At 46.9% G+C, this 15,404-nt stretch overlaps 1 protein-coding gene across 1 annotated transcript in view; it reads right to left on the bottom strand.

Annotated features, from left to right (window-relative positions):
• LOC126191206 (uncharacterized) overlaps positions 1-15,404 on the bottom strand; it is a 307,035-nt gene that overhangs the window by 173,285 nt on the left and 118,346 nt on the right. Inside the window, exon 4 of the mRNA XM_049932000.1 lies at positions 5,556-5,669. Coding sequence (XP_049787957.1) covers positions 5,556-5,669 — 114 coding nt within the window. The remainder of the gene's footprint in view (positions 1-5,555; positions 5,670-15,404) is intronic.

The following is a 15,404-nucleotide window of genomic DNA, read 5'->3' as shown; positions in this document are numbered from 1 at the left end:
CTGGAGAAGACGAACAGGTGGGGGAGGTTTGGGCATATCAGCAGTGTACAGGAGATAGAGGAGAGGGGAAAGGACAGAATCTTGGGGCATGCTGGCAGAGGGATAGAAAGTACGGGAGTTGGAATTGTGGATAGTCACATAGGAGGGACGATGGGAGAGGAAGGAAGCAACGAGGCAGACGAGGTTGATGGGGAGAGCATAGGTCTGGAGTTTGAAGAGGAGCCCGGGATACCAGACATGGTCATAGGCGTTGTGGAGATCGACTGCCTGAGAGAGAGGCAGGCGCTTAAGTACTCTATCGGGGGCGCCGCTATTGTCTGCTGGAACCACATATTCCACTGTGGCGCCCCCACACTAAATGCGGGCCAGGAGGTGCGCGCCGCCACAGCTTACGACGCGACCGTGTAGAGACCTCTGGGGGTTTTCGACGTCCATGACGTCTGGCGGGGATTCAAATTCCGCGGCGCGCAGTACCAGACCAAATGCTGTAATGATTCTATAACAGCTGCTCTAACTGTCTGAAAGACACATGCAATCAAGAAAGCATATTAATAAAATGAGACGTATCACAGAAAAATCATGCACAACTTTTACAAAGTTTTTGTCTAAAGTCACGACAATGCCGGTAAAACTAGGTACGAAAGCCAAGCTTAAAATTTTGTCACGTTCCTAGCAGCTCATGATATTCCTTTTAATACCAGTAGATAGCTATGTTAAAAAGTGAGTTTCTTCACTCTAAGACAGCACAAAATGTTATTACGAAAATTAATAAAAGTACGTTTGTTATAAGAAACGCTATTGCGCCTCCTCAAAATAAGGATCTTATTTCCAACCTTCAAAAAATAAAATACTCCATTTTGACAGATGAAACTACTGATATTGCTTCAGTCATTGCATTGTTGTGTGCTATTATGACAGAGAGGAGGCAAAACATTTTGCAAACTGTTCAGTGTGTGAAACAATGATTGTCTGTAATTGGGACAAATGAGGCTAACTTGTATGAGAAACTCACTCGAACCTTGTGTATTTTGTGTTTGAACCGGGGACCTACACTCCTGGAAATGGAAAAAAAGAAAACATTGACACCGGTGTGTCAGACCCACTGCTCCGGACACTGCGAGAGGGCTGTACAAGCAATGATCACACGCACGGCACAGCGGACACACCAGGAACCGCGGTGTTGGCCGTCGAATGGCGCTAGCTGCGCAGCATTTGTGCACCGCCGCCGTCAGTGTCAGCCAGTTTGCCGTGGCATACGGAGCTCCATCGCAGTCTTTAACACTGGTAGCATGCCGCGACAGCGTGGACGCGAACCGTATGTGCAGTTGACGGACTTTGAGCGAGGGCGTATAGTGGGCATGCGGGAGGCCGGGTGGACGTACCGCCGAATTGCTCAACACGTGGGGCGTGAGGTCTCCACAGTACATCGATGTTGTCGCCAGTGGTCGGCGGAAGGTGCACGTGCCCGTCGACCTGGGACCGGACCGCAGCGACGCACGGATGCACGCCAAGACCGTAGGATCCTACGCAGTGCCGTAGGGGACCGCACCGCCACTTCCCAGCAAATTAGGGACACTGTTGCTCCTGGGGTATCGGCAAGGACCATTCGCAACCGTCTCCATGAAGCTGGGCTACGGTCCCGCACACCGTTTGGCCGTCTTCCGCTCACGCCCCAACATCGTGCAGCCCGCCTCCAGTGGTGTCGCGACAGGCGTGAATGGAGGGACGAATGGAGACGTGTCGTCTTCAGCGATGAGAGTCGCTTCTGCCTTGGTGCCAATGATGGTCGTATGCGTGTTTGGTGCCGTGCAGGTGAGCGCCACAATCAGGACTGCATACGACCGAGGCACACAGGGCCAACACCTACATCATGGCGTGGGGAGCGATCTCCTACATTGGCCGTACACCACTGGTGATCGTCGAGGGGACACTGAATAGTGCACGGTACATCCAAACCGTCATCGAACCCATCGTTCTACCATTCCTAGACCGGCAAGGGAACTTGCTGTTCCAACAGGACAATGCACGTCCGCATGTATCCCGTGCCACCCAACGTGCTCTAGAAGGTGTAAGTCAACTACCCTGGCCAGCAAGATCTCCGGATCTGTCCCCCATTGAGCATGTTTGGGACTGGATGAAGCGTCGTCTCACGCGGTCTGCACGTCCAGCACGAACGCTGGTCCAACTGAGGCGCCAGGTGGAAATGGCATGGCAAGCCGTTCCACAGGACTACATCCAGCATCTCTACGATCGTCTCCATGGGAGAATAGCAGCCTGCATTGCTGCGAAAGGTGGATATACACTGTACTAGTGCCGACATTGTGCATGCTCTGTTGCCTGTGTCTATGTGCCTGTGGTTCTGTCAGTGTGACCATGTGATGTATCTGAACCCAGGAATGTGTCAATAAAGTTTCCCCTTCCTGGGACAATGAATTCACGGTGTTCTTATTTCAATTTCCAGGAGTGTAGGAACGACGGAGAGGCTTCGTCCCGCCGTGGCCCTCCGTGATTCACAACCCCACAACAGGCCACAGCAGTCCACCCACCCCACCGCCGCCCCACACCTAACCCAGAGTTATTGTGCAGATATTGAGATAACCGATCAGAGAATAGAGAAGCAACAACAACTGCTTAGTAGTTGAAAGGCATCAGGACCAGATGAGATAGCTGTAAATTCTATAAAGATTTTGCGAAAGGACTCGCCCCCCATCAGCAGTTTAACGTAATTCGCTGGTGCAACGGTGGGTACCTAGCGACTGGAAAAAGGCTCTGATTATTCCTGTTTTCAAGCACGGACCTAGGACATATGCACACAACTATAGACCTATATCGTTCACATCAGCCTGTTGTATGCTGAAGAATCACGATTTTTTGGTGAATGCAAATCTCCTCTATAAAAATTGAGAGAGCGCAAGTCACTCTCACACTTATTTTCATACTCAGAGCTATTCTTTAATGCTGTTATTACACCCCAGACATCATTTTCTGTGAAACGACAGGAAGTTATCGACATGAGCAGGCACTGATGGCAGCCTGTACTTTGTTAATGCATGTGGGATCTTTGTGGTAGCTCTATTTCGAATAGTATTTTCTGGAGTTGATCACAAGCAGGCGGTCTGATTATTTAAGAGTAAATCTTGCAGTGGACGATTCGGGGCTTAGAAGCCACGTGCAGCCGTTAGGAAGAGGAACGTCTCAAAGCATTTACCGGGGACAGAATGCTGGCCCCAAGAATTTCTTGCCCAAGTTTGCAGACAATGCTTTCGGCTGAATAGGCGAAAAACCGCCTACGTGGCCACGGCAGGTCAGAGACACAAGAGAGAACACTATAGACAGAACCAACAGGTGGCATCGTCCCTCTGCCTGCCGGGTTTTTGGGAAACCTCAGGCCTCCAGAAGAATTTTATGGTGGAACGCTACATTTGTGGCGGCTCTGTAATGGTCTATTGTTCAAATGGCTCTAAGCATTATGGGACTTAACATCTGTGGTCATCAGTACCCTAGACTTAGAACTACGTCAACCTAAGGACATCACACACATCCATGCCCGAGGCAGGATTCGAACCTGCGACCGTAGCAGCCATGTGGTTCCGGACTGAAGCACCTAGAACCGCTCGGCAACAGCGGCCGGCTAATGGTCTATGTTGGGACACAAGAGCACTTCTCTTACTTTAGCCGAGGCTCCTGGTTGGAGATGCTGCAACGTTTAGCCCGTCAAGGTAATGGTCTCTGTGATAAATGTGTTGTTCACTTCAGACCCAAAAGAAAACTCTGGAAAGACATTGCCTAAAGTGGCTGTGGCAAACACAATTCGGGAGCACAACGTCTTCTCCTCCCTGTGCGGAAATTTACGAGATTGGCTGCTTCTCCAGCAGGGAAAAGAATACTATTAACTTTGTTTATAATAGGCTGGGAGGTAGAGCAGACGAGCTAGTGGGGAGATGTGGCGCTTCTGCTGTCATTTGATTAGCACGAATCCCGTATTCCTTGACTTCAGGAAGGCATTTGACAATGTCTCACACTACCGTTTAGTGAAAAAAAAATGTACGGGCTTACCGAGCATCAGAGAAGGTTTGCGTCTGGATTAAAGACTTTCTGGCAGATAGGACTGAACACGCAGCTCTCAACGGGACAAAGTCGACAGATGTAAAGGTAATTTCTGTGGTACCACAAGAAAGAGTGATAGGACCGTTACTGTTTACGATGTGTGTAAATGGTATACTAGAAAGGGTCCAAAGCCCTTTAAGACTATTCGCAGTGATACGGCTGTCTGTAAGAAAGTATCAACCCTAGAGGACAGTATCGATTTGCAGAATGATCCACAGAAGATTAATGAGTGGTGCAGGCAGTAGCAATTGATCCTGAACGTAAACAGAAGTAACATACTGCACATATACGTATGATAAGAAATCCACTATTGTACAAATACTTTGTTGATGACAAACTGCTGGAAACAGTATTTGCCATGAAATATCTAGGATAAACTACCCAGAACGATCTTAAGTACAGTGACCACCCGAAACAAATAGTGGGAAAAAAGCAGATGCCAGACTGGGAAATGTAACTCATTCAGGAAAGAAGTGGCTTGCAAAAAAAAACTTGTTCGACCGATTCTTGAGTATTGTTCATCAATATGGGGACCTTACCAGGTAGGATTGATAGATGAGATAGAGAAGATGCAAAGAAGAGCGACACTTTTCGTCACGGGCTCGTTTAGTCCGCGGAAGACCGTTAGAGTGATGCTGAAAAATCCCCAGCGGCAGAGACTACGAGAGGGGCGTTGTGCATCAGCGACATGTTTACTAAATGTTCAAATGTGTGTGAATTCCTAAGGACCAAACTGCTGAGGTCATCGGTGCCTAGACTTGCACACTACTTAAACTAACGTATGCTAAGAACAATACACACACCCACGCCCGAGGGAGGACTCGAACCTCCGGCGGGAGGGACCGCGCAGTCCCTGATATGGTGCCTCAAACCGCGCGGCCACTCCGCGCGGCAGAGGTTTACTATTGAAATTTCGATACAATACTTTTTAGGGAGAGTAGGACAAATATTATTTCCTCCCACACATATCTCGCAAGACGACCACGATGAGAAAATTAGAGAAACTAGAGCTAAATCAGAAGCTTCCCAGGCCCCAAAGCCGGCTGGAGTGGCCGTGCGTTTCTAGGCGCTACAGTCTGGTAGCGGGCGACCGCTACGGTCGCAGGTTCGAATCCTGCCTCGGGCATGGATGTGTGTGATGTCCTTAGGTTAGTTAGGTTTAATTAGTTCTAAGTTCTAGGCGACTGATGACCTCAGAAGTTTAGTCGCATAGTGCTCAGAGCCATTTGAACCATTTGAACCAGGCGCCATTCGCGATTGGAACCGGCAAGGATGCGTCAGTTAGTGGTATCACAAATACCCTCCGCCACACACCGTCAGGTGGCTTGTGGAGAACTGATGCAGATGTAGAAGTAGACGTGCGTCAGTTCCGGCCTCCTCGCACGTCTTCGCCCAGAGGCCCGGCAGCCGCTGCGCAGATGGGGATGACGCAAAGCGCAGCAACTCACCTTCAGCAATCCGCGGCTCGTTGCCCATTTGTCTCTCGTACTGCATGCAGCTCTCCTCAAACTCCCGCAGTTTGTTGATCGCTGAGGGCAGCTCCTTGCTGGATCTTGTCACATCTGGAATCAGGTACACCCGCACGTCATTCACCCAGTTTTCGTCTCCCACTTGCGTACAAAGTTACCTGTATATTGACTTAGATTAGTTGGCATCTGATGGTTAGGGTTCGAAGCTGCAGCATTATTGCGACAGGTAAATCACTAAATGCAGAGATCCGCCGCAATGTATTGTTCCCAGCGGCAATAGGAAATCGTTCTGAAGTCACGCTCGCTTACAAAAACTACGTGTAAAAATCTGAGAATGTTTCAGCTCTAGTAATCCTATTGTTAACGGACAGAAACTGTCACAACGCACCTTCAAACCAAACAAAACAAACATCCAAGAACGCCCATTATGAATCAATTTAGTAAACAATTAGAAACTGTAAGCTCCACAACTTGCTAGGAATATGGATTCGGGGAAAAAAGGAAATGAGGCATACACTATAACGATATGTTTACGTAATGTGTATACATAAACATACAGTTATAAAAGTCCCCGTTCGTAGTCGCTAATTTTAACAATATGTTTACTTTTGTGCTGTAACATATAGCTATAATCAGCGGTGGAAATATATTTGCGAACGCCGACCGTGTGCGGCTGTCTCTTGTTGGGTCGTCTGATCAGTCGGAAGTTGCATTGCAGAGGAGAGTAAATGCCTATTCAAAATATAATTATTTTTTTTGGATAGCTCAACATGAATTTCCTAAGGGACCGTAGTTTATCATGCATTTAACAGTAGAATATGGCGCGGAGAAAATATTTCGCCGCATGCAACTTTCGTCCGATCTCGATGAAAGAATTCGTGACTGTGAACTCTCTATTTGGCAGAAACATAAAGAAAATTAAATAAATTCATGAAAGAGTGAGACATAGATTCTATAATAAATAAATAGTCCATACACCAGTTCCATTTAACTCTGAATTTATGGCAATTAATAGATGAACTTACACTGCAATGAAGGATTTAACATGGATGCCGTTTTGACTGGCACTTCACGTAATGAGAATTATTCCTTTGACGTTTTCACATACACGTCGCACAATAAATCTACTGCTATGCAGTATTGCACTTTTAGTATTGCACTTTTACTTTACACTAAAATAATATTGTTTTTAACAATAACAATACGGCGGCAAGACATGCGCGTCCGACACAAGTTACAAGAGACAAGAGAAAAAAAAAGAGTAACTGTTCATCCAGAATATCTCGTACATCAAAAGAATGTGTAAAAGCGTTCTTCTTCTGTCTATTTTTCGCACCGCGGTTTTCAAAGTCAGTAACTCAGTGCATCTCTGACGGCGCTTCGAGAATAAACACGTTACGTCACAGGTCGTTCACCTTTTACATTCTCACAACATTATTTGCTAACTATAGCTGTTGCCGAGCGACTGCTCGATTAGTGAATGATTTAAAATGATAAGGCAATCACACAATGTTACAACACATCAATTACATCAGAAAGAAGCTTAGCGCGATATGCTATAGCATAAAAACACTTGATGGGTCTACAACATAAGAAACATTAAAAATGCATGTTACGCCCAAGTAGAATCACTGCTGCAATATGCCGTAATTTTTTGGGACAACTCATCGACAAACAGAAACTGTTTCATAGCACAAAATAGGATCATAAGAGCATTTGAAAATGCAGTGTCGAGAAACTCTTGCAAACCAGTAGACAAAATCGAGCACTGCAAATTGGGGAAGAAAACTTTACAGCAGATTTCCCCATCAGATCGAGACAACAACAGAAATACAAAAATTTAAAATGGCTCTAAAAACACATTTTCAAGACAGGTGTTGGTACACTGTAAGTGAACATCTGTTGACATATTTTTAAATAATTTCCTTCTTTCTTTTACGATCTAAAATTGATTTTGGTATCTGTTGTGCTATACAGGGTTTAACAGAATGACATTTTAAAAATTTGGTAGAATGTACGAGAAAAAACTTTGAAAGTTTTTATGTAAGAAAGCTATAGCCGGAAATGTGAAATACGGTTTCTACAGCACCAAGCACTTTCTACGCGTTTGGTAGGCTAAATAAAACGCCCGAATACTGTAGTTTGGAAAATGTTTATGACAGTAGAGTACAGTCAAATACAGTAAACCGAAAATGTAGCTTTACTACTGTAGAGAACATGTTCAATGTGGCGAGAATTAGTGTCCTTATACAGGGTGTTACAAAAAGGTACGGCCAGAGTTTCAGGAAACATTCCTCACACACAAAGAAAGAAAATATGTTATGTGGACATGTGTCCGGAAACGCTTACTTTCCATGTTAGAGCTCATTTTATTACTTCTCTTCAAATCACATTAATCATGGAATGGAAACACACAGCAATAGAACGTACCAGCGTGACTTCAAACACTTTGTTACAGGAAATGTTCAAAATGTCATCCGTTAGCAAGGATACATGCATCCACCCTCCGTCGCATGGAATCCCTGATGCGCTGATGCAGCGCTGGAGAAGGGCGTATTGTATCACAGCCGTCCACAATACGAGCACGAAGAGTCTCTACATTAGGTACCGGTGTTGCGTAGACAAGAGCTTTCAAATCCCCCCATAAATGAAAGTCAAGAAGGTTGAGGTCATGAGAGCGTGGAGGCCATGGAATTGGTCCGCCTCTACCAATCCATCGGTCACCGAATCTGTTGTTGAGAAGCGTACGAACATTTCGACTGAAATGTGCAGGACCTCCATCGGGCATGAACCACATGTTGTGTCGTACTTGTAAAGGCACATGTTCTAGCAGTACAGGTAGAGTATCCCGTATGATATCATGATCACGTGCTCCATTGAGCGTAGGTGGAAGAACATGGGGTCCAATCAAGACATCACCAACAATGCCTGCCCAAACGTTCACAGAAAATCTGTGTTGATGACGTAATTGCACAATTGCGTGCGGATTCTCGTCAGCCCACACATGTTGATTGTGAAAATTTACAATTTGATCGCGTTGGAATGAAGCGTCATCCGTAAAGAGAACATTTGCATTGAAATGAGGATTGACACATTCTTGGATGAACCATTCGCAGAAGTGTACCGGTGGAGGCCAATCAGCTGCTGATAGTGCCTGCACAAGCTGTACATGGTACGGAAACAACTGGTTCTCCCGTAGCACTCTCCATACAGTGACGTGGTCAACGTTACCTGATACAGCAGCAACTTCTCTGACGCTGACATTAGGGTTATCGTCAACTGAACGAAGAATTGCCGCGTCCATTGCAGGTGTCCTCGTCGTTCTAGGTCTTCTCCAGTCGCGAGTCATGGGCTGGAATGTTCCGTACTCCCTAAGACGCCGATCAGTTGCTTCGAACGTCTTCCTGTCGGGACACCTTCGTTCTGGAAATCTGTCTCGATACAAACGTACCGCGCCACGGCTATTGCCCCGTGCTAATCCATACATCAAATGGACATCTGCCAACTCCGTATTTGTAAACATTGCACTAACCTGTTGATCCTACGTACTGATGTGCTTGATGCTAGTACTGTAGAGCAATGAGTCGCATGTCAACACAAGCACCGAGGTCAACATTACCTTCCTTCAATTGGGCCAACTGGCGGTGAATCGAGGAAGTACAGTACATACTGACGAAACTAAAATGAGCTCTAACATGGAAATTAAGCGTTTCCGGACACATGTCCACAACATCTTTTCTTTATTTGTGTGTGAGGAATGTTTCCTGAAAGTTTGGCCGTACCTTTTTGTAACACCCTGTATAATGTGCAAGAGGAACCACTTTCTGTCCGATTGTCTCTAAGATTCCGCGCTGCCCTCTGATGGTATCAAAGGTTGCTCGGGAAGCACAGGCACTGTTCCTACTGGTGTTGAATGCGCAAGAGACTTTACATAACTCAAGAAGGAAAAGGATCAAGAGGAGTGAGATCACATGCCAAGGGACTGCGCATCCACTTAAATTACTCTCTACTTCAAGTTGTCTGTGAGATACACGACGTGGCTTAAATGTGGAAACACAACACGTTACCTTGGCTAATACTCTGCAGCGAAACCGATGGCTTTCAAAAAAGCTTCCAGTTGTCTCGAAGTGGATAAAAACAGCACCTGTATAGTTTTCGAGGGAATCATGTACCATTTTTCTTGCAAAATACTGGCAAGTTCAGGAGGAGAAGGAGGAGGAGGTGGAGATGGAGGACGAAGAGGTGGAGGAGGTTGCGGACATAATGGGAGGTGGAGGAGATGGACACTGGGATGAGGAGGGGATAGACAGAAAGGAGGAGGAAGAGGGGAAAATACAGAAGGCAGGTAGAAGGCGTGGTTGAGTAGTGGGCAAATGGAAGACGGAGAAGGAGGAGATAAAAAGAGTCAGCAGAAGGAGGATGTGGACAGAGGGAGGGTGGAGTAAGTTATGGATAGCGATCACGCACCCTTCTCTCCGGAGTAGACCACTAAGCCTCAACAATATTGAGGTCTGGTGACTGGTGCCAGGGGCGATGCGAAAATTCATCCTGGTGCTCACAAAACCCGTCCTGCACGGTACTAGCTGTGTGGACAGGGCCTTGTCGTCTTGGAACGCAGAATCACCACTGGGGAACAGACATTGTACCATGAGATTGACATAATCAGCCAGAATGGTAACATAATTCTTGGCAGCAGTGTCACCTTGCCGAGTAATCGTGGAAATCGTGGAATACCACGGTACGCCTGCCCACATCATCGCAGAAACCCCTCCCCTTGGGACATAAACCAGGCCAGAAGTTCTAAACGGTGTGAAACAAGACTGAGCCGACCAAATACATTCTTCAATTGCTACATAGTATGGGTTTTATGGTTTCGGCGAGACGTTTTCCTGTTACGGGCACTTGCATAACTAAATTGTGGTGTTGGAATTCCCTACTTCTGTTGCCCCCTTGTGTTGTTTTGCTGCAGGCAGTGTTCGCAAGTGCGACATTCAGTTCTGCAGTGACTTTTGCAGTTGTCGTCCGCTTATTTTTCTTCAAAATCGTCCTCGGCGACCGTCCGCCACGATCACTCAGCACACACTTTCGTCCGTGTTGTAACTAAGCGTGAGATGTTTTCCCGTTTTCCCTGTTTGCGTTGTAAATCTTTGATACGGAGCCTCTTGAAACACCGAACACTTCGGCTACCTTGGTTTCTTTAGCACCCACCATACAAGCACCAACCATTTGCCCACGTTCGACTTCACCTAGCTCCGACGTAGAGCATTTTCAACTGCACAGAACACTATTCTGACCACAACTGACGCTTGACGCTTGCAACGTACTGAGAAAATTGCAACGGTGCCGTGAAGCGGTCAAATACAACAGCGCAACTTGCAGGTTTGGGTAGCGTCTTCACTTCTGTTCAAGCATGCATTTCTCGCGGTGTTCCCATGTATTTATCGAACCCCCGTATGTAGTGTCCCAGTAATCAACTTACGTTGGAGCACCATCGTTCTGAAACAACAAACTTGTGAGCAGCTGCAATGAAACGTCCTCCGGAGATTCACCAAAGCATTGCCCAGAAAGTTCAAACAAGATTCACCAAGGCATTGTCCAGAAAGTTCAAACACTACGCACCAGTCAAACGATCAGTTAAGATGATGTGTGGTCCAGTGAGGCGACCTTCAAGAATTTCAGCCAAAATGTTTACTGAGAACCTCACCTGGTAACTTCTCGCACAGGTAATGCATCCATTTTCAACAACTCAATGGTAGCTGTAGAAACTTTATTTCACGTTTCCGGTTACAGGTTCCTTACATCAGAACATTGAAAATTTCGTCCTCTACAAACTCCTAAATTTTTAAAACGTCATTCTGTTACACCCTGTATTTCAAGATCTACTATTATTGTAGTGTATAATACTGCACCGCTTCATTATTTTGAATTAATTTCACTATAATGTACCATATATTTAAAACTATGTATTAATGTAGAGGAAACCATATCCCATGTCTAGGATCGATGAAATTTATGCTTAATAAATAAATAAATAAATAAATAAATAAACTTCACATACTCTATATATCTCTATAGCGTCTTTAAATATGTCAACAAGCACTTCTCATTATTAATTAGTATCGGAATTACGTTAAACATATGAAATTTTCTCGCACGGGTAACAGTTTCCGAATCATCACGTCATATTACGAAAAGTATTGAACTCGTCGAAGTACATTTTTTTGTCTTTGGTTACCAAAAATACCATGAGTCGACAAAGGATCTTTTCAACGTTTCATATCGCACTCCATTTGCTGTTTATTAGCTTCGGTAGACGGCGTTTATTTTGCAACTTCGTCAATATTCAATTTGTAACAAATACGAATTTTAAAGTCTCTATTTCCAAAAAAAAAAGTTAAAATTCCGAAAGTTATGTATCATATACACGGCCCAATCACATTAATGTGACCATAGTCCGCCCCGATATCTGAGTGGTCAGCGTGACGGATTGCCGTCCTACGGGCCCGGGTTCGATTCCCGGCTGGGTCGGGGATTATCTCCGCTCAGGGACTGGGTATTGTGCTGTCTTCATCATCATTTCATCCCCATCCGGAGCGTAGGTCGCCAAATGTGGCGCCGAATGTAATAATGCCTGCACCAAGGCGGCCGGACCTGCCCCGCAAGGGGGTTCCCGGCCAATGACGCCAAGCGCTCATTTCCATAGCCAATGTGACCACCGACTATGTTCGACGGAAGCGAGCCAAAACCACTAGCAGCGGATGGTATATAAAGCGTGTCGGGGGGAAGCGGGAAGTAGTGTAGTAGTTGTAGAAATGCGGAAACGAAAAGATTTTTGTGACTCCAAACGGTATGGTTAGTGGCTCGGGCCAAGGGTGTAGAAATTTCCGAAACGGCTAAGTTTGTAAACTGTTCGTGTTCCGTGTCGCTATCCGAAACCGACACCGCGGCAACCGTGGTGCACCACGGGGCATACGTGACAGGGGTGAGCGAAGGCTGCAGATATGTGTGCGGACGAACAGACATGCAACTGTTGGGCAACTGACGGCCTCGATGAACCGAGAGGCTACAAACAGAGTCTCCTCAACGACTATTCACAGTATGGACCTTTCTGACTGCTGTTCATTGGCGACGAAGGCTGTAATTTGCACTCCAATACTGCGAAGCATTTGAGATGTGGTGTTACAGACGAATGTTGAAAAGTAGGTGGACTGGTAAGGTGAGGAGGGTCTGCGCAGAATCTGAGAGGAAAGGAATATGCGGAAAACACTGACAAGGATAAGGGACAGGATGATAGGACATCTGTTAACACATCAGGGACTGACCTCCACGGTAATAGAGGGAGCTGTAGAGGGCAGAAACGTTACAGGAAGACAGGCTTGGAATACATCCAGCAAATAATTGAGGACGTAGGTTGCACTGCTACTCTGAGATGAAGAGGTTGGCACAGGAGAGCAATTCTTGGCGGGCCACATCAAATCAGTCAGAAGACTGACGACTAAAAAAAATAAAAAAATAAACGCGGCTAGACGTCCATTGAATGACGACAGATGACCTTTCAGGTGAATCACGTTTTATCCACCGTCGGTCTGGTAGTCTAAAAGCAAACATCCTGTGACAATCTTCGGTAGGAGCCAGGAGGGAGGAGGGAGCGTTATGGTCTAGGGCAGGGGTTCCCAACAAAATTTTCTCGAGGAACCCCTCATAGAGCATGATTGGTACCTTGTCATATCACAGTATCAAGTACCTAAAAAAGCAAAATTAAGAGTCTTTTTCTCGTTTTCTATTTTTGGTACTTAGAAAAAACATTGACATATTCATAGCAAATTACACATTGAGGTTTAGGCTGTTGCTCAGGTCCAGTGAACGTAAAACCGATTTCCAAGTAATCATAGTTATAGTTTCTAATTTTTCCAGTAAGCTTAACATTGATCTTGGAAGGGTTAGGTTCAAGGGACACCGACGATTTAGGTTCAATGGACACTGACAACTTTGGTTCGAGAGTCACTGACTTACTTGCTTGAACATCAAATGCATTATCTTCCTATGCATCTGTAGGCCTTTCTCGTTTTAACGAACCACTTTTTAACCAACGGTCCATTTTTAACTACGCGAACTGTAGCTTCCGCGAAAAACAACACCTTACAAACACTACTGTTTTAATAGAGAATATTGAATATGTAAACAACACGGTCTGTGATAGCACTGGCAATAAGTTAACAATGACCGATTGTCGTCTGAAATGCTAGTTTCTGTGTAAAGTGACTGTCAGTTGTCAGCTGCAAAGAAGCAGCGCGCGCAGTCTAACGGCATACAGCAGAACTATTTGCCTCTATGTAATTCTAGTTGTGCGCTAGAGTGTGGGAGTGTCAGTTGGCTCTAGGAAGACGCCAGACGCAGAAGTTGGCGTTCGCTAAAGCTCAGCTCATGCAGGAAGCGGCCAAAACAAAAAATATCATACGAAATATATTTTTTTATTCTAATAGCATCTTGCGGACCCCTCTGGCATAGCTCGCAGACCCCTGGGGAGCCGCGGACCACCTGTTGGGAACCACTGATCTAGGGGATGTCTTCATGGCATTCCCTGGGTGATCTCGTCATTCTGGAAGGTACAATGGATCAGTACAAGTGTGCACGTATCCTCGGCAAGACGGTGTCTACCAGCAGGACAACGCAACGTCTCACACACCTCGCAGTGTACGTGGGAGATTGGAAGAGCACCAGGGTGAGTCTGCACCACTACCCTGGCCACGAGACTCCCCAGATGTAAACCCAATCGAAAATCCGTGGGACCGCCGCGATCGGGCTGTACGGGTGATGGGTCAACCGAGAAACCCAGCGCAGGCGGCCATCGCACTGGAGTCAATATGGGTCCACATCCTTGTCTGTACCTCGCAGAACCTCCTGCATGTCTCGCAGCGGTCTGCGCTGAGACAAGTGTTTGTTCTGGCTGTCGACACGTGGTTGTCACATTAATGTGACTGGACAGTGCAGATCTCTATCGTGTCTCTAATTACACTCCTGGAAATGGAAAAAAGAACACATTGACACCGGTGTGTCAGACCCACCATACTTGCTCCGGACACTGCGAGAGGGCTGTACAAGCAATGATCACACGCACGGCACAGCGGACACACCAGGAACCGCGGTGTTGGCCGTCGAATGGCGCTAGCTGCGCAGCATTTGTGCACCGCCGCCGTCAGTGTCAGCCAGTTTGCCGTGGCATACGGAGCGCCATCGCAGTCTTTTAACACTCGTAGCATGCCGCGACAGCGTGGACGTGAACCGTATGTGCAGTTGACGGACTTTGAGCGAGGGCGTATAGTGGGCATGCGGGAGGCCGGGTGGACGTACCGCCGAATTGCTCAACACGTGGGGCGTGAGGTCTCCACAGTACATCGATGTTGTCGCCAGTGGTCGGCGGAAGGTGCACGTGCCCGTCGACCTGGGACCGGACCGCAGCGACGCACGGATGCACGCCAAGACCGTAGGATCCTACGCAGTGCCGTAGGGGACCGCACCGCCACTTCCCAGCAAATTAGGGACACTGTTGCTCCTGGGGTATCGGCGAGGACCATTCGCAACCGTCTCCATGAAGCTGGGCTACGGTCCCGCACACCGTTAGGCCGTCTTCCGCTCACGCCCCAACATCGTGCAGCCCGCCTCCAGTGGTGTCGCGACAGGCGTGAATGGAGGGACGAATGGAGACGTGTCGTCTTCAGCGATGACAGTCGCTTCTGCCTTGGTGCCAATGATGGTCGTATGCGTGTTTGGCGCCGTGCAGGTGAGCGCCACAATCAGGACTGCATACGACCGAGGCACACAGGGCCA

The sequence above is a fragment of the Schistocerca cancellata genome, chromosome 6 (genome assembly GCF_023864275.1).
Source record: "Schistocerca cancellata isolate TAMUIC-IGC-003103 chromosome 6, iqSchCanc2.1, whole genome shotgun sequence".
NCBI classification, from domain to species: Eukaryota; Metazoa; Arthropoda; class Insecta; order Orthoptera; family Acrididae; genus Schistocerca; species Schistocerca cancellata.
Note: the sequence above shows the minus strand (reverse complement) of the source record. Positions and strands in the feature narration are given on the sequence as shown.